Source organism: Mandrillus leucophaeus, unplaced genomic scaffold (genome assembly GCF_000951045.1).
Source record: "Mandrillus leucophaeus isolate KB7577 unplaced genomic scaffold, Mleu.le_1.0 Scaffold442, whole genome shotgun sequence".
Taxonomy (NCBI): domain Eukaryota; kingdom Metazoa; phylum Chordata; class Mammalia; order Primates; family Cercopithecidae; genus Mandrillus; species Mandrillus leucophaeus.
The window spans coordinates 1,799,039-1,824,412 of record NW_012104721.1 but is presented as its reverse complement, the minus strand read 5'-3'; the positions used below and the strand labels follow the sequence as shown (position 1 = coordinate 1,824,412).

The following is a 25,374-nucleotide window of genomic DNA, read 5'->3' as shown; positions in this document are numbered from 1 at the left end:
CCTGGGCCACTCAGGTGGGAGGCAGTCTGGGCCAGCCCTTGTCCTCAGGAGGGGCCTGGCTGGGCATGACTTCCTCTCTGGTCCCTGTCCAGTCGCCCTCTCCATCCAGGCTCTTCTCAGCTGCAGGCTGGCCTATAGCTGCCAGCAGGTCATGCTGGGCTCCTTATTGGGCTGGTGCTGGCTTGGGGCCCCCTGTGGCCTGGGCCCTGCTCACCTCTCCAGCCCCGTCTTTGCTCTCTGCAACCCGTGGCCACATTGGCACCCACCCTAACCAGAAACATCGTATCCTCTAACTGTGCTCAGGGCCCCCTCTGCCTCTGCAGGGCTCCCAGGGTTTCAGCAGGACCCCACCATCTGTTCCTCCCGACACCACTAGCCAGCAACCTTCTCCCTGGGGAGTCCAGGCTTGCTGAGGAAGCCTTGGCTTTGCCATTTGCCAATGACCTCTGTCCCACCATTCTGGCCCTGACCTCTCTCCAGACATTCATCTTCAATAAAACGTTCAACAAATAACAGAATGAACAAATGACATGTGGCTCCAGTCGCTGAGCTGGGGCCAGTGGAAGAGGGTGGGTGAAGGATGTCATCAGTGGGGACCTGTGGAGTTTGTGGGACCCCTCATTCATTGGGCTTGCAAGCAGGAATGTCCATGGGCAGGACAGGAATTTGGGTGTCAGCATCCATGTGTCTCTCTCTCATTCTGCACATTGAATGTATCACCAAGGCCTGCCAATTCTGGCTCCAAAATCCCACTGAAACCCTTCCTTTCCTCTCTGTCTCCACCCTCTGCCACCAGCATCACTGGGTTTCCTCTCACTGACTCTGGGCTGCCCCTCCAACCTGCTTCCCCACAGCAACCCCAGAATCTCTCTAAAACCCACGTCTGAACAGTTCCGTCCCCCACCCATCCCCGGAACGTCATTCTTCCGCTTTCCCCCTTGGCCTCACGATAACATCCATGTTCTTAGCTCCACTTATGAAGTCCTCTGTGACCAGGCCTCACCCGCACCCTGACCTCTTCCCTTCTCTCATTGCCCGGCCACCCCCAATCTGTGCTTGCAGTCCCACAGAGCTAGCCCTCGCTGGCCCGTCTCTGCGCAGGCTGTTCCCTTGGCTGGAGGTACTCCTGTCACCCACCTGTACTGTATTTTTGGCTCAGATGCTGCCTTTTCCAGGAAGCCTTTCTGACCCTCTGAAGATCCCTGCCCACCCTTAATCAGATCCCTGTAACTCTGTGTGCTGCTCCATCCTTGCGCATCTCTCTGTTCTGTGCCTAGCAGACAGCGGCAGCCTGTGGAATGAGGGGCTGAGTTCCATGACTTGGGGCACTGTGCCCCCACCTGCTCCTTGCAGCTCTACCCTCTTCCAGGCCCAGCTGCAGTGCCCTGTGTTCTGGGAATCGTCCTGGGCTGCTCCCACCCAGCTGGCAGTGAGCCCTCAGTTCCACCGTCCTGGACTCAGCCTCTCCAAGCTTGCCCCCTTGGGACATTGGGCCTGAGTTTCCATGGTTCCCTCAGTCAGTCTGGGGGCTCCTCCAAGGCAGGGAGGGGTCAAATTTCTGCCCTGTGGCTCCCAGGTGGCGTGGACCTTTGCATAGCTCGAGCTGTGCGGAAAGCTGGGAGGAAACCTTTCCCCAGACCCCTTCCCCTCCTCCAGTCCTGGGGTGGCCTGACTGTGTGCAGTCACCAGGGGCCTTCCTGTGGCTGCCTCCTAAGGCCACATTTCTGTTCTGTCCCCGCAGACCTCTCAGCAATTATTCCCACCATGGGCCACACCTTCCTCCTCCACAGGCCTCCTTCCTTGTCTTCCTGGCACCACTCCCCGCTGGCCATCCTCCTGCCCCTCTAGCCTCCTCCCCTTGGCCTCCTCTGGTAGGTTCTCAGCCTCAACATCGCTCAGGCAGCTCTTGGCTTCTGTGGCTCCTCTCTCCCCACCCACATGTGCCACCCAGGACTCTGTCTCAGGCCTGCTCTCCGTCCTGGCTCGATGTCCAATGCTCTTCTCCAACAGGTATAGACTGATGGGATCCCAGACACTCCTGCTCCTCATCCCTCCATGACATGCAAACCACCACCCAGCCCAGACCCCTCCACCACCCAGACTTTCTCAGACCCGCACCTGGCAGCTCCACCTGAGGTGTCACCACTGTGGGCAGGTGACAGCTCTTCAGTGGGACAATCCTGCGGGACAATCCTGTGGGACTGCCAGGCCATGCTCTGCACTGCAGGGTAAGTTTTCTAAAAGGATGCTTCTACTCTCTAAACGCTCCCATGTTCCCGAGCCTGGTGACATGGTGCAGGCCATGGCAGGGTACTCAAGTGGGCATTGGTGGCCCTGCAGGATCTGCTGCCCTCCCACCTGCTCCAGTCTCCTGTAGCTTCCCTCTCCCGTCCCAAGGTCCTGGCCCAGATCCTTGAAGGCACCTGGGGATTTTCTGCCTCTAGCCCTTTGCAGAGCAGTTCCCTGCCTTGCCTCAAGCACAGGCCCTACCAACCCTGGAGCCCATCCCACCTTCCATGGCCTGTGACCTAAAGCCTCCCTAATCCAAGTTTGAGGCCAGTGTTGGGTCGAGAGCACCCCTGCCAGCAGTGTAGCCTTTCGCTCTATGCAGGGACCACTTATTCAATGCTGCTGCATGCAACCTGGCCCAGGAATTCCACGTGGGCAGGACCATGCCTGCCCTGAGCAGGGCTGGCACCTAGCAGGACCTCAGTAAACAGTTATGGAGAGAATGAGTGAATGAATAAGAGTAAGGATGGGCTGGGGGCCTTCTGCTCCCTTGTGGTTCTGGGGTTCTCTCCCCAGGCCAGATCTGCTTCCATTAATGTCCTTGGGCAGCACCTTTGAAAGAGGAATCTAAGATGTTCTAGGGTGATCTCCGGTGGACACCTGCTCCCATAGCCATTCTACAAATGAGGAAACAGAGTCCCAGAGTGGGATTTGCCAAAGGCCACAGAGCAGGTCAGTGGCAAAGCCAGGACCATGTGACTCTAAAAATACCCAGTTGGCTGGGTATAGTGGCTCCTGCCTGTAATCCCAGCACTTTGGGATGCTAAGGCAGGAGGACTCCTTGAGGCCAGGAGTTCGAGACTAGCCTGGGCAATATAGGGAGACTCTGTCTCTACAAAGAATTAAAAAAAATTATCCAGGCGTGTTGACACATGCCTGTGGTCCTAGCTACTTGGGAGGCTGAGGCAGGAGGATGGCTTGAGCCTAGGTGTTTGAGGGTGCAGTGAGCTATGATTGCACCACTGCACTCTAGCCTGGGTGACAGAGGGAGACCCTGTCTCAAATAAAATAAAATAAAAATAAAGGGTGCCCAGCACCCGGCCACCTAGGCTCAGCAAGTGGTGCACCCTCCCTTTGGAGGGAGGAGCAAGACTTTGGCTTTTGGTCTCATCCCTCAGGTGGCTATTCCCAAGACAGCGCATCCCTGGGGTCCTGGTCACAAATGTTGGTTGGTTGCCTCAGGGACCACACAGACCAAGAGACTAAAAGCTCTGAGACCAGACTGAGAACAAGTGGAGTAGGCTAAGTGTCGGACCACAAGCAGCAGTAAGGACTGTGTCAAAGGTGAGAGAGCAGGGTCTGAGTAGTCTTTCAAATTCATCATTTAAAAAGGCGCTGTACCAGCCACATAGAACACGTCTGTGGGCCCCATTCAGCCCTGAGCCGGGAGTTTGGGACCCCACACAGGCCCAGGTCCATTGTTTCCTAGGGGAGTTGGAGGCCCAGAGAGAAGACTTAGTCCCATCTCCTTCTGGCCCCTTGCAGGCTCCCAGGACTGAAAAGGGGGCGACATAAGGCTGTACCCAGGTGTGGAGAGTCGGGGGCGAGGGGCCCTTCCCTTCTGGGAAGAAGCTGCAAGTGCCAGGACAGGAGGGCCCAGTTTCTGGCCTGGTGCTGGGCTTCAGGATCGCCTGTGCCCGCCCAAGTCTTACCTTTAACCAGGGTATGCTTGTCCGTGGGGGAGGAGCGAGCCAGCACCCGCAGCTTTGGCCAGATCTTGTCAATTCGCTCCTGCTCAATCTGGAAAGGGATGGGGAAGGGGGTGGGTCGGTGGGGTTGGGGAGAGAAACTGAGGCCTGGAGAAGGGAGGGGACATGCCCAGAGTCACTGGGCTCTTAGAAGCACACTGGCTGGCTTCTGTACGATCATGCAGCACCCTACCTCCCAGCCCCCATCTAAGCACGTTCCCCGGAGGATGCTTTACGCTGGGACACGCACCTCCCCCTTCTCGTTGCGGATCCTTCTGTTGAACTCCTTGCCCTCGAGGCACAGAAAGTCCTCCCCAGGATGGATGATGCCACACTTGATGGCGATGGCCCGAGCCGTGTTGATATTGTCACCAGTGACCATGCGGACCGTGATGCCTGCCCGCTGGCACTTGCGGATGGCTTCTGGGACCTGGGCAGGAGGGCAGGGGCCATGGGGGAGGGCACCACCTCAGGCAGATCCCCCCTGCCTTCGTGGATTCCAGAGGAGCCCTTCTCACAGGCAGCTCTACTGAAAGGGGACTAGATGACTATGAGATACTGATGGCACACATGGCACATGGGCCACAGCCTCCCTTCCTGTGCCCATGGCAGGCATTGTTAATCGATCACACATCCTTTGATTAAACCCTGATGTGGTTCTCATCACAGAGTCCCAGGTGGCTACCACCTATTGACCCTGACAGTCCATCCTGAGACAGAACCACTGGCTGTCTTGACCTGGGCAAGGATTTTGGAAAGACTTCCACGAACACCTCCTCAGATCTGGCCCCAGGTAAGCTTGGCCAGGTGAACTTGTCCTTGTCTCACCCACATACACAGTTCTGCAAACTTGACAAATCCATTTGTGTATTTTCAGTTTCTTGGGGGGATATTTGCATTTGGGAGCATTTTACTTACAGAATGTGACACGGGTTTAGAATATGTATAAATGATTACGCTTCATGTAAAATATACCATTTCTCTGCAATAATAAGGATAGTTCTGCCCTCTCTGACTGTAATGACAGACGATATCTGGGACAATCAGGCCAGATCAGAGCCAGCCAATCAGAAGGCACAAGGCTTCCCAGCCCCGCCCCACCCCAGCAGCCAGCCCTGAGCAGAGCTAAGGGTTTCCCTCACGGAAATCAGCCTGGAGCTGGGGCAGCCCTTTATACACAACAGAAATCAATGGAACGAGTGATTCTTACCCGAGGGCAATGACAAATAATAAAATAATATTTGCTGCAGAACGTCTTTCAGTGGGAGAGAACATGTCAAGGGCAGAAAATCCAGTTGTTTGGAAAGACCACAGCCTGTTAGAATCTCCAGCCTGGAAGGACTCAGTCTGACGTTCCCTCCCTGCACACCTCACAGTGACCAGGAGCGCACTCCAGCATCCACCTGCCAAGCCACCGCTGAGGGAGTTGGAACCTATAGATTGAGTCATATTCCCCCTAAAAGACAGACTGGAGCCCTAAGCCCCAGTACCTGTGTATGTGACCTTGCTTAGAGATAGGGTCATTATAGCGGTAAATCCAGCTAAAATGAGCACATCACGGTAAGTCCTAATCCAACAGGAATGGTGTCCTTATAAAGAGGAAATTTGGACACAAAGATATGCAAAGGAGATGCCATGCAGAAATTGGGGTGCTGCTTCTACACTCCAAGGAGGCCAAAGGTGGCCGGCAAGCCACTGGAAGCTGAGAGAGAGGCGGAGACAGCTCCTCCCTAGCTTCACTGGAAAGAGCCAGCCCTGCTGACACTTTGGTCTCAAACAGACGTCCAGCCTCCAGGACTGTGAGACAACAAACTGCTATTGAGCCACTCAGTTTGTGTGACTTTGTTACAGCAGCCCTAGAAACTAGTACAAACAGTTAGAAGGTGGGGCCAAGCCTGACTGGGACAGCCCCTGCCCTGGTCTCCTTTCTGCCCTCAGCAATGGTAAGAACAAGGATCGGCCTTGACTGTCTCGCCTGTGTCCACCCCATCCGCAGCACCCACCACTCCTTCAGCCCCCACCACTATCGTCTCAAGCTGGGTCATTGCCCAGCCTGCCTCTGGGCAGGAGGGCAGGCGCCATGGGGGAGGGCACCACCCTCCCTGTGTACTCTGTGCAGAGGGCACTGCCTGGCCGCTCTTTCCTTATCCTGGCCACTAGTGACCTACCTGAGTGTCAGCCTGTGGGGCTGCCCTCTTTCAGGGGCTCCACCCTGATGCCTTCAAGAGGAAACCCACAGTTCTGAGCGTGGCTGTCTTGTGGCGTGAGGAACAGATGTCCTGGAGGGGCAGGGTCCCAGTAAGGAGGACTCTCTAGCTACTGGAGTTGTCTCAGAGACCGGCTCTGTGGTGACAGGTAGTGATCTCCCTGTTGTTGAAGGGTTAGAGCAGGGCCAGCTGACCACCAGCCTCCTCTGGGGCTTATTTCCAGGGCCTGGGGAGAAGCCTTCCAGTGCCCACTTGGGGCTTGGGGGCCATGTGAGCAAGGCCTCTGCCTCATGCCACAGTGGCTAATCAAGTAAGCAAACGTGACCTCATTTTTACAGAGCTGGAGGGAGTGGGGACGTGGAATGTCAAAGATCCTGTTTATATAACTTACTAATAGCCTCATGACGGCTGTAACATGGGCTGTGGCCCCCTGCTCTCACCTGCCCCTGAGAACAGCAAAGAGCTGCTGTTTCCTGGGAATACACACCTTATCTGGCTCCTGCCCCCAAAAGGAGGAATTTCGGTTCTCGGTTTCAAAGATGCTGGAGGTCTTAGAGTTGGAAAGGGCTTTGGGTCATTGACTTTGACCCTCTGCTCATTGTCTAGATCTGTTCCCAGGTGTCCTCAACAGATGGGCTGGTCAGCCTCTGCTTGCACACCCCTGATGACAGGGCACTCCCTCCCTCTAATGCCCACTGCTCCACGGTGGAACAAGTCTAGCTGATTTTTTTACATAACATTTCTTTTTTCAGATAGCAGAGCATTACCCTGCATCACACCTGTACGCTATTTGGAGGCAGGGTCTTTGGCACAGGCCTATACAAAAGGCTCTGGGAACACAGAAGGGGGTTTTGTACTGCTGAGTATACATGCTACTGAAAGAGCACAGAGGGCACTCTTGCTTTAGAAGAAAGTGGGTGGGGAGGAGAAATCAAGGAGGACTTCCTGGAGGAGGGGATGTTTGAGCTGCCAACTGAGGCTCTGGTTCCTGGCATTGTGCCAGGGCTGAGGCTACACAGATGAACAGAGATTAGTCCTGGCCACAGAGCACTGTCCACTCTGCATTGGCAGAGAAGGCATGAGGTATGAACGGGTCTGAGGGCCATGCGGCAGGTGATCTGGAGGGGCTGAGGCTGAGAGAAGATGTGGGTTAGGGACTGGAGACCATGAATTTGGAGAGGGGCAGAAGGTGCTGGACCAGGGATATGCTCCTTCAGGCACTGGGAACTGTGAGAAGTTCTGAGCCAGGAATGAGACGATCAGTGCTGCATTTTAGAAAGACTCTGACTTTCAAGACTGTCTCCCAGAACCAAAATCAGCCATTGTCTGGGCCTCTCCAAGCAAGCTGGCTTCAAGAGAAAAATGAGGCTAATTTTTACGGACCCTATACTTTCCTCTGTGCAGTGGAGAGAGGGCTTGGGGACCAAAGGATTGGGCTGGGTTTTGCTCTAGGGTCTCACGTGAACCCTGGTTTCTTCATCTGTAAAATGGGTACAATAGTATCTACCCTTCAGCAAGGCTGGGGGAACTCTATGACGGGGCACAAACAGCCCACGCACAGGATGGGCACGTGCACACCTTTTTCAAGTCCCTTTCCTCTCATAAATGCAGCAGGGCATTCACGAGGCCCCAGCCACTCCGCATCCCTTCCTGCCTTCTTGCCCTGCTCATGCTGTCCCCTCTGCCTGGAATGCCCTCCCTCCCTTAGCCTCTATGTGTCAAGTCTGTCCCATCTTATAAGTGAAATGCTCTCTATTCATGAAGCCATTCCTGATTCCTGCAACCCAACGGGATGTTTTCTTAAGCCGCTCTCAGGACTTAGTTTTGTTGCTCACTCATTCACTTATTGGACAAACAGCTCTGGAGCATCTAACTGCTCTGGACACTGAGGATCCGGAGATGTTTAAGACTCAAACCCCAGAGGCATCGATCCAGTTGAAATACGCTTCCCACATCAATAAAATTACTGTGAAATTAAAAATAAATAAATAAGTTTGGGAAAACATGACTTCTGTCGCTAAAATTATCCTAGATATTTCTCACTGAGGAAAAGCAGCCAGGAAATGGGTGCTTCCTGTTTTCATTAAATAAAAGCTTTTAAACATCTGTTGTTTCTGTGACAGCCGTTGTCTGTGACTCCGAGGGCTTCAAACACCCCCGGATAACCCGGCAAATCCCAGACCGCTGCTCTCCTGATGGCTTTATCGGCACTGACTTCAATCAACCTTGGAAAATGTACCCACTATATGGGCCGACAGTGGGGTGCTTTGGCAAGGGTGTTTTGATCTGTTCTAGCCTTTGGTCTTCTCGTGAGAGGAAGGCAATGTGGAGATTCAACCCCTTGACAGCCAGGGAAACCGAGTGAGGCAGACTGTTTTCTTGCAGTTGCAAAATGAATCTTAGTGTGTCTGCAGGGCCCTAGAGATGGTCCAGGCTGAGGTTTTCCCTCTGGCTGAGCCTCCTAGGCTGGAGGCACCAGGAAGGGCGTTCACCTGTGAGATTTACAGAGGGTGACAAAGAATTCTGTATAAACGGATGAGTCCAGGAGGACAGAGCCCTGGGGAGCTTGACAAAAACACCATCACCATAGGCACACACGTTCCCTGAAGGTCACCCCTAAAAACTGGGGATAGTGGTTGCCTCTGAGGTGGGAACCAAGGAGCTAGAGGGGGCAGGAATGACCTACCTAAAAAACAAACAAATAAACAAATAAACAAAACCATACCCACCCGTCTCCTTGGGTCCTGCATCCATCCCGCCCCATTCAGAGATGCTGAATCAACTCTGAGCTTTTATGCTTGCAAGTGGTGTCACCTGTAACCCTACTGTGTCCCTCACTGTGATTGTTGGACAGTCTGATTCTCTCAGTTTTCAGGTGGGGAAACTGAGGCCATCTGTGAGGGAGTGGCAGGGGCAGAATTAGAACCCATGTCCCTTGAGTCTGCTGTGTCACTTGAGTAGGTTACCGCTGTGAAACAGTTTATGACTCCTATACAGACATCCCAGGGGTGAGCCAACAGGAGAAAGGGTGGCCCATGTGGATGCCTTGACTGAAGGAAGTGGGGGAAGATGGGAGGGTAAGTCTTCCAGTCAACTCTTTCTCTCTCTGGGGACGTCAGAGCTTGGGAGGGACCCAAGGGGCACCTGGGCTAACTTCCCATTTCATAGATGAGAACACTGAGGCTCACAGAGGGAAGTGGCTCGTTAGTGGCAAAGTTGGGGGTTGGGGGTTGGCTCCAGGCCCCCCTTTCCCAGAGTCTGTGCCTGCAGCCAGCTTCTCTGGATGACCATGCTGTCAACAGAAAATGCCAGGGACCCAGCTCTGCCCCTTCAGGCCCTGGGCATGGGGAGCTCTCATCCCTGTCCTCATCTGCTTATCCTCTTAACTTAGAACTTCCTCCTCTCTTCTCCTCTCCTCTCCTCTTCTCTCGTCTCCTCTCCTCTCCTCTCCTCTCCTCTCCTCTCCTCTCCTCTCTCCTCTCCTTTCCTTTCTTTGTGTGTGTGTGTGTGGCAACCAGGCAAAGGCCCTGAGGCAGGGAGGCAGAAAACCTGTTCTAATCTGGGTTCACTCAGCCACTTTGGGCACATCACTGTCCCCCTCTGGGCCTCGGTGTTTTCTTCTGGAAATTGGGGTTTGTAGGGGAAGGTGTTTGGACTAGATCAGCCACTCAAACCTCAAGTCATGCCCTGTGAGAGTCATGAAATTTGTTTAGTGGGTGGTGACCAACATTTTTGAAAAGAAACAAATAAATAGAAGAATGGAAAATAGTTAAGTGCATCCCATTATTTTGTGAAATTCTTGCTTTGGTGAAGTGTGTGTGTTTACTGAGTCATGACATAAAATACATTTCTTATTGTGCGTCATGGTCAGATAACAGTTGGGACCTGCTGGTGTCTTCCATTCATCTAAGGGATGTTTCCAAGGCAGAGTGGTGAGCCAGGAACTCTGGGAGTGACTGGGAAGGGGGAGGTTGTGGGATTGGGAAGGACAGGGGTGTGGGCAGGCCAGCCTCAAGTGCTGTGCAAGGATGAAGAGTTTTCAGTAACGAAATAACACATCACAGTGAAGCCTGGACCCATTAGTGACTGGTAATGAGGAGGTGTCCCACAGGGAGGCCGATAAATGGCCTGTCTGTCCATGGAGAGAGAGGTTTGCAGGAAAGCACGTGTGGGCTCCACTGTCAAGCTCCAGGGACATTAATTGTCTTTGCTGTTTTAGGATCTTGATAGGAGTGAGGAAGCCACAATGACACTCCCAACTCATTCATTCCACAAACACTCATTGAACACCTTTGGTAGGCTAGACTGTGTGTCTAGGGCTGCTACGTGTCCCTGGATCTAGGGTAATGAAATCTACTGGAGAGGGCGTGAAGGAAGGGGACCCACATATGTAGCCCACCTATCTTGTGCCAGATGCTCTGCCTGTTGCTCGTAGATACATGATCTGAGCCTTCATGATATCCCAGAGAGGGTGTGTGTGATACTATTATTATCCCCAGTATGCAGATGAGGCTCAGAGAGGTTATGTAACTGGTTCAACGTCACACAGCCAGCTGTGCTGGCACTCAGGATCACAGATCTGTCTGATGTCTGAGCTCACACTTTGAACCCTCTCCCTGCTGCCTAAAATGTGAAAGTCCATGCCTGTGACCTCCTAGTTTCATTTTGTTTTGGAATGCAGAATCTTATAACATCAGGGCCAGGAACTTGGAGGGCATCTTATCTATCCCTTTTATCTTAAAGAAAGGGAAGCTGAGGCTCAGAGAGGAGTAGGGAATGGCCAGAGACCCCCAAAGAACAGTATCAGGGTAGGTCCATTAAGGAGTGGAGGAGGTGGGTCCTCAAAGCATCAGCACCAAGTCTTACAGCAGAGGCCAATCGACCCGGCCAGGGCCTGGCCAGGGCGTCCGGTCTGGACCCAACAGTCGAGTGAGTCCTGGGAGGATGGGGAAGCAAGCCCCTCCTGCACCCTGCCTCATGCCCGGGGTGCTCCCCTGGGGCCTGGCGGTGTGAGCTGACTCACTTTGCCCGCCCATGCAGCGTTTTGGAGATTCAGGACAGCTTCCTCTGCTCCCCACAGCCTTTCTTCAGCCTGGGCAGCCTCACAGACCACACACATCTCATCTTCCCCTGACCCTGGCAGCTCTAGCACTGAGTTCTTGGCCTTCCCCTCCAGGTGCAGATTCAGCTGAAGGAGACTGAAGACCTACTGTGTGCTGAGCACCCCACTAGGTGTACTGATAGGCATCACCTCCCTCGATCCTTGTGAAGTGGGCCTGTCAGCCCCCTTCCCTTCTGCTTGAGAATGTGACCTGCAGTTAACGTTCTAGCTCTGTTCGCCTGGAAACCTGATAAAGGTAGACTCTCCGCTGTGTTCCTAGGCCAGCTTGCTAGGGTAAACTGGCTGGTAAACTGCATCTGCACTGCGAGAAACTATAAATACTGACAGGGACACCACACTTCGGGTTCTCCTGAGTGCAATGACCCTTGCTATTGGGCGTGTCCTTTGTAGGGACCCTGGAATTCATGTTTGTGGATTTGTTACAGGAGATCCTGGTTCCTGCAGGGCAAGAGGTTTCTAAGGCAGGGCAGCCCCTACACTTGTCCCTTGGGGGACCAGAGGGAAGAGCTCATGGTGGCTGGGTGGACAGCTCGAGGACTGCCCCATGGCAGAGCAACACCTGCTGGCAACCTGTGGGTTCTGTGTCCTTCTAGGCTGACCCATGCCATGTGTGGTCTACACTGTTTCTCATGGGCGATCCTCTTATGAGGATCAGGGGAAGGAGATCCCCATGGGCATTGTATGGAAACTGAGACTCAAAGAGGTGAAGTGACTTATTTCAGGTCACCCAGGTGGCTGGCCTCCCAGCCTCATCCCCTTTCCCTGAGCTTGCTGGCCCTGGGGCCTACCTCCGGCCGCACGGGGTCCTCGATGCCCACCACGCAGATGCAGGTGAGTTCGTTGAGGATGTCATTCTCATTGTCCCAGTCCGGCTCGGGGCTGCTGGGGAAGTCGCGGTAGGCCACGCAGATAGTGCGGAGCCCATCGCAAGCCATGGGCTCAATCACCTTCTTTACCATCTCGTCCCGGTCGCGGGGCCGGAAGACACGGGGCTCTCCCGCCCCATTAAGGATTTTGCAGCACCTGGAGGAGGATGGAAGGGAGATGGGGAGCCCAAGGAATGCTCCTTCTGAACGGCTCAGAGACCACCTCCCCACCCTCGTGATGCTCAGCTGGCTGTGGCTGGTCATCCAGTGCCCATCTAGTCCATGCCCCAGGCAGGGTGAAATCAGGCGTCCTTCCTGCAATTTTTGCCCAGGTCACTCAGCAAGCGGAGCCCCACTTTGATGTATTATATACTCACAAGATTCATCTGAAATAACACTCCCACAGCTGAAGTGGTTTACAAAGCACATAAAACCCAGGCTAGTAGTTCTTGACCCTGCCTGCACATTAGAATTGCCTGGGGGAGCCTTTAATAAATATCCATGTGTGAGCCTTGCCCCAGAGGTTCCAGTTCAATTTGTCTGGGGTGAATCCAGGAATCATTTTTTTAAAAATACTCCTCAGAGTGATTCCAATGTGTAGTCAGGGTTGAGAACCACTGGGGGCTAGAACAATCCTCTCAATGTACAAGTGGGGAAACTGAGGGCAGAGAGGCGAAGGGATTTGCTTAGTTCACCAGGCTTATTTCCAGCACTCCTCTGGAGTCAGAGAAGTGTGGCTAATAATGAAAATAGCTACCATCAACCGGCTCTATGCTAAAGGAAGTGAAATAAGAGAGATCTAAGTGTGATAACGGGTAGAACTTTCTGATGAACCAGTGGCTTAGGGAGGAGAAGGGGGAGGACTCTGGCTATAGAAATGTTTAAGAGGATATAGTGGAAGACACAGTGGCCAAGGGGCATGAAAGTGAAGATGAATCTTCCTGGATGGCCTTGGGCAGGGCCCTCTGTGGCTCTGGGTGCTAGATGGCCACTCTAGCCCAGCAGGCTGCTGAGCCTGGCCTGGATGGCGGTCAGTGCCGTATGACCCTGACGTCCCCGGCTCCCTGCACCAGGGCACAGCCCTCAGCCCCGGCGCCCTGCCCAGCGCTTACTTCTTGAGCACGATCTCAGAAGCCCCCTTGCTGTACATGCGGAAGCTCTCGTCGGGCAGCTTGATGACAGTGCTCATGGACTTGCGCACGGAGTTGAAGGTGTACACTTTGTACAGCTTCTCCTCTGGCATCTGGCTGCGCACGGGCTCGTAGTCCTGCTTCAGGTCCAGCACGAAGCCCAGCAGGCCGCACTCCGTCTTGTTGCCCACCTGCCGAGGCAGGGCACCCTCCTTCTCTGGGGGCTGCGGAGAGAGGCAGGAGCGGCTGGCACCTGGTGGGGCCTGTGTCAGGGGAGCCCCTGCCCCGGCTGCCACTGAGGCTCTGGGACTGCCACCAGGTGGTCTCTGGGCTGGGGGCTGAGCCCTCAGGGAACCCTTGGCCCATCCCCTGCACCCTCAGGGTTCTGCATCCCAGGTCCAGTCCTGGCTCCAGGTGAAAGGAGTGAAGCAAGATCAGCTTTTTAAAAAATTATGAATTATTTCAAACATGAGAAAGAGAATGATGTAACAAAGTTATGTGCCTACCATCCAGCTTTGTAGCATCTTAACATTATGCCACACTTTCCTCAGATTTTTCTTTTTTAAGAAGTAAAACATTATAGACAAAGCTGATTCCCCTCTGCAAACCTCTTTCCATATGCATAATTCACTCTGTGTCCTAGAAACAACTTCTGTCTTAAATTTGGCATTAATCATTACCCTGTGTGTATTTAACTGTTAATTCTGAGATAATTGTAATTCACATGCAATAAGAAACAATACAGAGAGATGCCATATACCCTTCATCCAGTTTCCCCCAATGTTATCACTGTAGTATTAACACAAGTACCACAACTGAGATGGAGATGGAAGCCGACCTTGTTGAGATTTCACCGGCTTTACATGTGCTTGTGTGTGTGTGTGCATGTGCATTTTCTATGCAATGGCACCACGTGTGGGTTAATGTGGCCATCACCACTGTCAAGATTCAGGACAGTTCATCATAAGGGTCCTTGTACTACCCTTTTTTTAAAGCTATCATCTCTCTCTCCCCCCACTCCCTGGCCATGGCAACCACTAATCTGTTTCCCGTTTCCATGCTTCCATCATTTCCAGCCTGCTATGTAAATGGAACCATACAGTCTGTAACTTTCGGAGCTTGGCTTCTTTGCTCAGCAGAATTCCCCTGAGATATAGGCAAGCTGCTGCATGTGCTGATAAGCTGTTCCTTTTGATTGCTAAGTGGTATTTCACGGGATGGACAGACTGTCCCTTGTGAATTCAATCAGGTTGAACCAATGGAAACTGCTATTTTTGAATGTCAAAAATGGTCAAATATGGGCAAGTTCATGCAGTTTAACCTAATGAGACTCCTGACCTCAAGTAATCTGCCTGCCTTGGCCTCCCAAAGTGCTGGGATTACAGGTATGTAAGCCACCATACCTGGCTGTAACTGTGCCTGGCTGTAACATTCTGTTTTTGAGATTCATTCATGTTTATGGCTCTAGTGTGTTCCTTTTTAACTGCTCTATAGATGCCATGATATGAATATGCTGCAAATACTTATCCCTTCCTTGAGTCCCTCCCTCACTTCCCTCTCCCCTTCACACATTAGACACACAGTCTTTGGCACCTGCTTCATGCTGGCCCTGTGCCCGCCTCAGGGCCGTGTGAACACCATTAGCTCCTGTCCTGGAGACTCCCAGAACACCAGCTGCATCTCCCCAGCACCTGTCACTTCCTCACACGGCTGCCTGAACACAGGCTGTTTCATGCCTCTGTACCTTCACCTCTGCTGCTCCTCCCCGGTGGGTCCCTCTCCCTCCCCTGCCAGGCAAACTTCCTCTTGTCCTTTAAGGACCAGCTCAAATATCTCCTTGTTTTTGAAAACTGCCATGTGGGTCTTTCTTCCCCTGTGTAAACAAGATGCATTCTATTTCTCTCTGGGTTCTCAGGGTCAGTGCAAAGCTTATCACACAGCAGGTGCTTATTAACTGTTCGCTAGATGGTTTAATACAGACCAGAGTGGTAGGGAAGACAGGTTAATGGTAAGGATGAGATGCCTCCATATGGCACTGATGTGGGATTCACAGGAGGCTGCAAAAGTGCAGATTTGCAGGTGGCTCCCATGTGCACCCCCCGACCCCAATGCACACACACTCATGCCACTTAATAGCATTCATATGGGCGACTCAGGTGGAGGTGGCTTCAGGGGTGGTGAAAGACACCAGAGATAGACCCTAGAGAAATTCTGAAGATGAAATAGCTATGAACATGCCTGTGTCCCCCTGAAGTACCAGATGAACCTCTCACAAGGAGGCCTCTGCATCCTCATCCTCAGTCTCCCTCATATTACCCAAAAGAGCAGCCCGGATAGGAAGAAGGTGGACTCAGGAAGATGTCAGCATGACTGGCTGTGCAGAGACAGGGTGGACCTTCTGTCAGCAACTGGACATATCCCTGGGCTATTCTCCCCTCTTCTGCAGCTAGGGCTCGGGCCCAAAGAGCAGACCCGATTCACATGGGGGGAATACAGGCATCGACATGCAGTGGTCCTGAGACCTGGGGATGCATAGGAAATAAAAAAGAGCCTTTGAACCTAAACGAGGTCCTCAGTTTCCTCATCTGTAAGATGGAGAGGCTGGAGCACATGCTTTCTAGCTCAGAGAAATATCAACCCTCTCCTTAAAGTGGATGTGGTGAGGGAGGGTAGAGTGAGGAAGAACTGCAGATCCCTCAGTGGATGGTACGGCAGCGGTGGATAGGGAGCAAGGCTCAGAGCACCTTCCCGGCTCCCATGGCCAGATTGACCTGAGGCATCCTGTGCCTTGGAAAATGCCCCACCCCCAGGCTCTTTGATAGGTTTTACTAAGAAGCAGAGGAATATTTGACACAACTTCCCATGTCTGAAGTTTCGGAAAATAAGTTCTAAGATCTTCCCTCTCTCTGCAGTATGCTGTTATTGTGTGCTCTCTCTCTGTCTCTCTTTCTCTCTCTCTCTCACACACACACACATATATATATATTTGCAATTTTATAATTAACTTTCTGTTGATTTCCAGAGTTTTATGTATTTCCCATAACAATTTTTTCTCCCTCTACTAATGAAAGAAAATGACGACACAGAGGACTTAAATAAAAATGCCTAATTACTTATTTGCCCAAGAGAGCCGAGCAGTCATGCCTGCAAAACACCCAGCATTTTATTACCCTCTGTGAAATATTTTAATTTTCCTCTAAAAGGATTTCAGACAATCCATGGTTGCAAATGGCAGAGCTGCCTCCTCCGTAATTCAATTTGTTTCCATGAACTTGAGCTCTGAAATCGCCTACATGCATTACTAAGAATCAGGGACCCTCCCCTCTTCTTCTTTGGCTTTTTAAGATCCGGACAAACCCAAAAGTTTTGCTCCTGCTGCAGAATTTCCATGAGCCTTTTTTATCTCCAGGGCTCCAGCTCTGTAAGGGAGTTAAGGCATTGGTATTCTTCCTGTTTTGAGGGACAGAGAACAGGCTCTGGGGAGAAAAGGGACTTGCTCCTCGTCAGGGACCTGCAGAGGGTCAGGCCTGAGGCTGCTCCAAAACCCCTGATTCCAGTTCCAGCTTGGTCCAGTACATTTCTCTGCACGGTATTGGGCCCTTGGGGAATGCTGGGTGCAGCCATGGTCATAGTGCAGCCATGGTCATATCTTTGAGAGGACATTTCATGCTCTTGTTTTGGGATGCTGGGAAGTGAATGGAGCTAAGATCAATGAATGATGACTTGAAGAGCTGCAAGTTATGGATAACACTTGCAAAAATGGGATTCAGAAAAACCATAGCATGTATCACCCATTAGGATGGCTACGATTAAAAAAAGAAACAAACAAAAAATAATATTGGTGAGGATGTGGAGGAACAGGAACCCTTGTATACTACTGGTGGGAATCTAAAATGGTACAGCCACTATGGAAGACAGTATGGTAGTTCCTCAGAAAATTAAACATGAAATTACTATATGATCCAGAAAGTCTGATTCTGGGGAATATACCTCAAATAATTTTAAACAGGTACTCAAAGAAATATTTGTATACTCATGTTCAAAGCAGCATTAACCACAAAGTCTAAGAGTTGGACACAACCAACCTGTCCATCAACAGATGAATGGATAAACAAAATGTGATTTATCCATACATGGACTATTGTTCAACCTTAAAAAGGAAGGAAATTCTGATACATGCTACTACCACATGAAGGAATCTTGAGGACATTATGCTAAGTGAAATAAACCAGTCACAAAGGGACAAAAACTGTATGACTCGACTTATATGAGCTACTGGAGCAGTCAGATTTATAGACAGAAAGTAGAATGGTGGGTGCCAGATGTGGGAGGAGAGGAGAATGGAAAGTTACCATTTAATGAGTACAGAGTTTTAGCTTTGCAACCTGAAAAGAGTTCTGGAGATGAGCTGTACAATAATGTGAATGTACTTAATACTGCTATACACTTAAAAATGGCCAAGTTTGTAAATTTCATGGTATATATATTTTACGTAAATTTTTTTTTTTTGAAATGGAGCCTTGCTCTGTCGCCCAGGCTGGAGTGCAGTGGCGCGATCTCGGCTCACTGCAAGCTCCACCCCCCGGGTTCACACCATCCTCCTGCCTCAGCCTCCCGTGTAGCTGGGACTACAGGTGCCCGCCACTACGCCCGGGTAATTCTTTTTTGTATTTGTAGTAGAGATGGGGTTTCACTGTGTTAGCCAGGATGGTCTCGATCTCCTGACCTCGTGATCCACCTGTCTCGGCCTCCCAAAGTACTGGGATTACAGGCGTGACCACCGCGCCCGGCCTACGCACATTTTTGAAATAAAAAAAGAGCTTAAAAGGCTCCCAAACAGGCCGGGTGTGGTGGCTCACACCTGTAATCCCAGCACTTTGGGAAGCTGAGGCGGGTGGATCACGTGAGGTTGGGAATTTGAGACCAGCCTGGCCAACATGTCAAAACCCCGTCTCTACTAAAAATACAAAAATTAGCCAGGAGTGGTGGCAGGCACCTGTAATCCCAGGTACTCGAGAAGCTGAGGCAGGAGAATCACACACACCCGGGAGGCGGAGGTTGCAGGGAGCCGAAATTGTGCCACTGCACTCCAGCCTGGGCGTCAGAGCAGGACTCCATCTCGAAAAATAAAAATAATAATTAAAAAAAAGCTCCTAAATGAACTCCATAGCATGGTAAACTGCAATAACTGCAATGTGATAATTTCTCTAAGAGGCCATTAGAAAACAACTTTATGCTAATTGGCTGTCTCTGGTGACCTAGCCAGCATCCTTTAAGGACAGGCATCAGCAATGACGTCTCCCCGATGCCTGGAGGCCCGACCTCAACAGCTGCAGCCATACCCGGTTCCCCAGATGCCTGCTCCGCACTCACCACTCTACTGAGCTCTTCACATGCATCACCTAATCATAGGCTCACAGCTGCCTATGGGGCAGGGGCTGTTCTTCCTCCCATTTTACAGTCATGCACAACTGAGGCCAGGAGAGGTGAGGCTGCACGGCAAGGAAGGGTCTAGTTGGCTAGGAGCCGAAGCACGGGGCCTGGGCCCTGAGCTCACAGAGCACCTCTCCCAGAAGCCTGCCTCTCTCCCTGGCAGAGACCACTGGCTCAGAGTCACCAGGGCAGGGCAGTTTGCCTCATTTGTGCCCACATCTCTGCCCCACCAGTGCCATGGGCCGCCAGTGAACATTTGTCCAGTGAATCAATTAATAATTTTGTGTTTGTGTGTGGGGTGCTGCCAACAGGATGCCAGGTGGCACGAAATTTTGGCAGAACTTGGTTCCCAGAATCATCCTCTAAAGGCCTGGCTTTTGAGGACAGTGGGGTGGCTGCACAAGGCCAGTGAGCCCTGGGGTCTTCCCCAGAGGCGGGGAGGGCAGGAGGTGGGTGCGGGTGTCTGGGACTACAGAAGCCCCCTGGAATGCAGAGGCGCTGCACTCTAGGAGAGTAGACTCCCAGGAGCCTTCCCCAGCTCATCAGTGCAGAGTGTGTGTGTGTGTGCGCGTGTGTGTGTGTGATGCATGGGGTCTGTGTCTGTGGTGTGTGTATATGTGTAGTGTACTTGGTATGTGTGTGGTGCATGGTGTGTGTTGTGTGTGTGGCATGTATGTTGTGCACTGTATGTGTATGGTATGTACTGTGCATAGTGTGTGTTATATGTGCTGCTGTGTGTGTGTTGTATGTGCATAGCAGGTGGTGTACATGTGTTGTGTGTTTGATGTGTGTGATATGTGGTGTATATGTGTTGTGTAGTGTGTGTGATGAGTGGTGTGTATGGTGTATGTTGTATGCATGTGGTGAGTGTTGTGTGTTTGTGTGTGATGAGTGGTGTGTGGTGTGTGTTGTATGTGCATGGGTATGTGTGGTCTGCGTGTTGTATGTGTGGTGAGTGGTATGTGTGATGTGTATGTGATGTGTACTGTGTGTGGTGAGTGGTGTGTGTATGTTGTGTGTGGTGTGTTGTGTGTGGTTTTTGTGTATGGTAATGTGGTATATGTGTGTTGTGTGTGATGAGGGGTGTATGTATTTTGTGTATGTAGTGTGTGTTGTTATGTGCATGGTAGGTGGTGTATGTGTGTTTTGTGTGTGATGAGTGATGTGTTTCATGAGTGGTGTATGTGTGCTGTGTGTGTTGTATGTGTGGTGTGTGTGATGTGTGGTGTGTGTGGTGAGTGTTGTGTGTGTGTTGTGTTATATGTGTGGTGTATGTGGTGTGTGTAGTGAGTGGTGTATGTTGTATGTGCATGGTAGGTGGTGTATGCGTGTGGTGTGCTGTATGTGTTAAATGTGTGGTGAGTGTTGTGTGTGTGTTCTATGTGTGGTGTGTATGATGAGTGGTGTGTGTTTTGTGTACATGGTGTGTGTTGTATATGTGTGGTAGGTGGTGTGTGTGTGTGCTGTGTGTGTTGTATTGTGTGGTAGGTGGTATATGTGTGTTGTGTGTCTGTGTGATGTGTGTGTTGTGTGTGTGGTAGGTGGTATGTGTGTTGTGTGTTTGCATGATGTGTGTGGCGAGTGGTGTGTTTTGTGTTGTATGTGCATGATGGGTGGTGTACGTGTGGCATGTGTGATGAGTAGTGTGTTTTGTGTATGTGGTGTGTGTTGTATGTATGTGGTAGGTATTGTATGTGTGTGTTTTGTGTTGAATGTGTGTGGTAGGTGGTGTGTGTTGTGTGTTTGCATGATGTGTGTGGTGAGTGGTGTGTTGTGTGTTGTATGTGCATGATGGGTGGTGTATGTGTGGTGTGTGTGATGTGTGTGTGATGAGTAGTGTGTTTTGTGCACGTGGTGTGTGTTGTATGTGTGTGGTAGGTTGTGTGTGTGTGTTGTGTGTTGTATGTGTGTGGCAGGTGGTATATGTGTGTTGTGTGTTCGTGTGTGTTGTGATGTGTGAGTTATGTGTGTTCTGTGTGTGTGGTAGGTGGTATATGTGTGTTGTGTGTTTGCGTGGTGTGTGTGGTGAGTGGTGTGAGTTGTGTGCTGTATGTGCATGATGGGTGGTGTATGTGTGGTGTGTGTGTATGTGTCACTGTGTGCGTATCAGGGTGAAGGGACTAACAGCTCTGTTAAAAACTGGAATTCCCCATCTGGAGTGATTTCCTTTAAACTCTTCTTCCAGAGACGATGTTCACAAAAACAACCAAAAGCAAAACCCTTGTTGAATTCAACACCCAGGTCCCTGCTGTTTCGTATACCCCATGGCCCATCTCCTCACCTCAGTGCCCTGCTAAGTCCCTTCCAGCATCTTCCACGCCTTCTGACCCTATTGCCTTGGCCCGAGCCCAGTCTCGGGGCATGGCCTGGCTCAGGGGGACTTTGAGGCTCACAGGAATATTAGATTGAGCCCTGGGTTTGGTCCCAGGAGATCTGAATTCAAGGGCTGTCTCTGCTTTCTCCTCGGCCCTCCCTACTATCTGCTAGGTTTTAAGATTTATGGGAAATACAACACAGACAACCCTCCTCCCTTCTGGGGTTATTGGCCTTGTGGCTACCTCTGTGTAGAATGGGGTGTCCTGGGGACCTGGGGCTTCACCAGGCGAAGCTTGGCTTATCTACTCAGGAAAACCATCCTGCAGGGGGAAGCCTTCCTTCAGAACCACTTCAGAGGCTCCAGGGAGATTTGTTTTTCTCTCAATAGCTTATGTTTCAGAAATATGCCATAAACTTCCAACAGTTCAGCTCCACAAGTGCCCATCAGTTTAATAGTTCAAATGTCAACTGTAGTGTCAATCTCTTCTAAAAGAGGTCTAGTGAAGTAGAAAATTTAAGTCCGCTCGGGTGGTTTCAGTACACGGAATAGACTTGGGCAGAATACGGGAATGTTTTCCCAAGGAAGCGCGGTGCCTCCAGAGTCGGAGGAAAGAGCTATTTCCATCTGAAAGCTCAGCTGTGGCTCGGAGGAGCTGCAGGGTGGCTAGAGCTGCTAGTGGAAGTCTTGATGTACAAAGCACCGGAGACCACAAAGGGAATCTGAGGGTGTGCTAGGGTTTCTGAGGCAGGGAAGCAATTTCTGACTGAAAGATGATTCACGCAGCTTCCATCCGAGGGCAAGTTTAGTTCCTGATGATTAGAAATAAGAATGGAGGCTGGGCGCGGTGGCTCAAGCCTGTAATCCCAGCACTTTGGGAGGCCGAGGCGGGCGGATCACGAGGTCAGGAGCTCGAGACCATCCTGGCTAACATGGTGAAACCCCGTTTCTACTAAAAAAACACAAAAAAATTAGCCGGGCGTGGTGGCACATGCCTGTAGTCCCAGCTATTCGGGAGGTTGAGGCAGGAGAATGGCGTGAACCCGGGAGGTGGAGCTTGCAGTGAGCCGAGATTGCGCCATTGCACTCCAGCCTGTGTGACAGAGCAAAACTCCGTCTCAAAAAAAAAAAAAAAAAAAAAGAGAGAAATAAGAATGGAAAGAAAAAAGGCTCTGCCATTCTCAGAAAGGATGGGATACAGGATAGGGCTGGGCCCCTGAGAGGCCTCCCAGCCTGCAGCCTCAGCTCTCGCACCACCCTCCACCTGTGCCTGGGGTGGTTCTTCTGAACGCTGGGAGGAGAAAGCCCATTAGGGGTTTATTTGCTACCACTGGCTCCCCCCAGTTCTTGCAGCCTCACCTCTCATCATTCTGGCCCTGCAGAAATGCCCAGGCCACAAATCACCATGTTTCCTAAGTAAGTCACACATCTTAAGATCTCTCGGCCTCTGCAGGGTCATGCCCCCTGCCTGGAATACTCTTGCCTCCTGCCTGCTTGGTGAATTCCTCCAGAATTCTCTGGGCCCCGCTCTGCCACTTGGTGGTGAGGAGCAACCCTGGCAGGTTCCCTTCTGTTTCTGCAGTGCGGTTTTCCTAGCTGCGAGATGGGAATGGTCCTGTTTGGCCAGCTGATCTGAAGGGGATATGGAGGGTCAGGAAAGACAGTGGCTGGCACAGCAAACTACAGAGGGGAAGGCTCAGAACGAGCAGCAGAGGGAAACAGAGTAATGGCTGCCATGGATGAGCGCCTGCCTGCTCTGCGTCAAGCACTGTGCGGGGCGCTGTACACACCTCCTCAGCTCATCTAAGCTTCACAACAGCCCTCGGACAAACAGCCTCAGGGCAGAGGTGTAGCTCTGCCCTGAGTGTCAGGGACCTGCCTGGGCTTGGGATTGTTACAGATCTAGGTTCCAATCCTGGCTTGGCCTCAGATCTGCTCGGGCACTCTCGGCATGTGCTTTAACTGCTCCAACTGCAGGGTCCTTATCTATGCATTGGGTGTGGTGTCACCTACTCTGTTGGTTGTCATACAAAGCAAGGTAGGGAAAGCACTCAGCATTGAGCCTAGCTAAGTAAATGTTAGCAACAATGATATGCTCGCTTTATAGACTGAAAAACAGAGGCTCAGAGAGGTTAAGTAACTGGCTCAGGGTCACACAGGTGATGAGTGTTGGGGCTGGGATATGAACCATGGTCTGTTGGACTTTAGAGTCAAACCTCTTAACCATTGCTTCCCGAGCTAGGTATTGGAACACCTGGAACTTCACTAATCCATGGGGTGACTTGGGACAAATCCCTTCCCATTTCTTAGAGTAAACTGAGGGGGCTGAACTAGGTGGTCTCTATGGTTTGTGAATCTTGTAGACCTTGCAATCTATCCTTGCAAATACTCTTTTATTTTCAGTAAAATGCATCAGCTAATTGGGAGGTCTATGGATCAATCATGCCTGGATGGCTGAGGGTAGCTGTGGAAGAGACCAGCACAACAAGCTGGAGGTAGTGAGAGAGCACTGGTATTGGCCATGGGACTGGATCCAAGGCCATCTCCTGCCTCTTGCTGCCACACAAGAACAAAAAAGTAGAAGGTAGAGACATCAGTCCTGCCTCAAGACTCCTATAAATTCATAGTCACCCATCCGCCCACTCACATATTCATCCATCCATCCGTCCATTCATTCATCCATCCATCTACTCATCCACCATTCCATTCCATCAAGCAATCAACACATCTACCCATCCCATCTACCCATCCATCCATCCATCCATCCATCCATCCATCCATCCATCCACCAGCCAATACATCCATGGATCCACTCATCCATCCACCAACCAACACATCCATCCATCCATTTACCAACCATCACATCCACCCATCCATCCACCTAACCACCATCCATCCATCCACCCACCCATTCACCCATCTATTCATCCACCCACCCATTCATGCATTCATCCATCAATCCATCCATCCATCTACTCATTCATCCATCCACCCATCCATCTACCTACCCACCACTCATCCATTCATTACCCCTTCTCCCTACCTACCCCTCATCTCATTGATTACTCATCTACACATTTATTCACCAGTCCATTCACTTACATCACCCATCCAACCAGCACTTCCCAAAACTCTATCCGAGGGGGATGAGAGAAGACTCAGCTGTCTCCTACTCTTAAAAAGCCCACAGCCTGGCACCAGACAGCCAGAAGACACAGAGGAATTGGCCTCCTTGTGGAGGGGGAAATACAGCGTATGGGAGCCCAGCCCTGCCCAGGGTCTTATTTTCCCAGTCTAGGCTCATTTCTCAATTAAAGCTGATGGGTAGTGAAGCTGGTGGACATTGCATGTCATTCCTGCTCTGTCTCCTCTTGTATGTTTTCAGAATGCCCTGCAATCTAGATTTCCTGTCCTGGTTTGGAGGGTGGCCAGGTGTCTGACCTGAGCTGAGCAGCTCGAGCCTCTTCTCAGTCTTCATCTGAGCCTAGAAAGGGGAGCCCCTGAGAGGCCTTTTGCCCCATATGGCTTGCAGGCCCTGGCTGTGAATCTCACCCTCTGGACCCCAGACCTTTCTTCCCAAGCAGATCGTAGACTATAGGGCTGCAGGGTTGGTTTCTATGACCAGGAACCTAGTCTGGACATCTGACTCAACAGCTAGCTTTAGGGTATCCATGGGTTAGCTTTGCCGCTAACTGGCTGAATGGTTTTGGGCAATAGCCTTTCCCTCTCTAGTCCTGATGCCTCCGCTCTGTTTATTTGTTAACCTCTGCATTGCTACAAATGGAATCTCCTTTCAGTGGATGATTTTATTGCTAAATAACAACAATACTAGTCATACTGAATGCTGTGTGCTAAGCACTTTCCATTAACTAACTCACTTTATCCTCACAACAATCCAAGATTCTCCCCCTCCCCTAGGAAACTGAGGCACTGAGAGGTTAAATAATTTGTTTATATTCATACAGCTGGTGAGGGATTTGAACGAAGGCAGTCTGGCTCCAGAGTCCAAGTTTTAACCACTACCCAGTCACACAGAGGCTCTGCTGTCCTTCCCACATCGATGGCTGTCAGCGCCCAGCAAAAAGAATAATGTGGCCAGGGAACTTACAAGAAAGATCCAGAAAGACAGGCGCAGGTATCCTTTGATGCCAGGGTTCCAGATACAGAGGGCACTCTGGGAGGTAAGGGACCTGGCCTGGGTTACAAACCAAGGACCCCAGTTCCCACCTCTCTCCAACCTCAGCAGCTGCACTTCCTCAGATGGACCGACTGACCCCTGTCCTTTATGCCACTTGAACAGACTTAATCCACCAACATCTGGAAAT

General features: G+C 51.3%; 1 protein-coding gene across 1 annotated transcript in view; it reads right to left on the bottom strand.

The window, feature by feature from the left end:
• Positions 1-25,374, bottom strand: part of ATP2B2 (ATPase, Ca++ transporting, plasma membrane 2) — a 187,247-nt gene that overhangs the window by 20,561 nt on the left and 141,312 nt on the right. The window contains exons 11-15 of the mRNA XM_011994148.1: positions 13,285-13,526; positions 12,095-12,329; positions 4,228-4,407; positions 3,942-4,029; positions 3,813-3,850 (exon numbers count right to left, since the gene is read on the bottom strand). Coding sequence (XP_011849538.1) covers positions 3,813-3,850; positions 3,942-4,029; positions 4,228-4,407; positions 12,095-12,329; positions 13,285-13,526 — 783 coding nt within the window. The remainder of the gene's footprint in view (positions 1-3,812; positions 3,851-3,941; positions 4,030-4,227; positions 4,408-12,094; positions 12,330-13,284; positions 13,527-25,374) is intronic.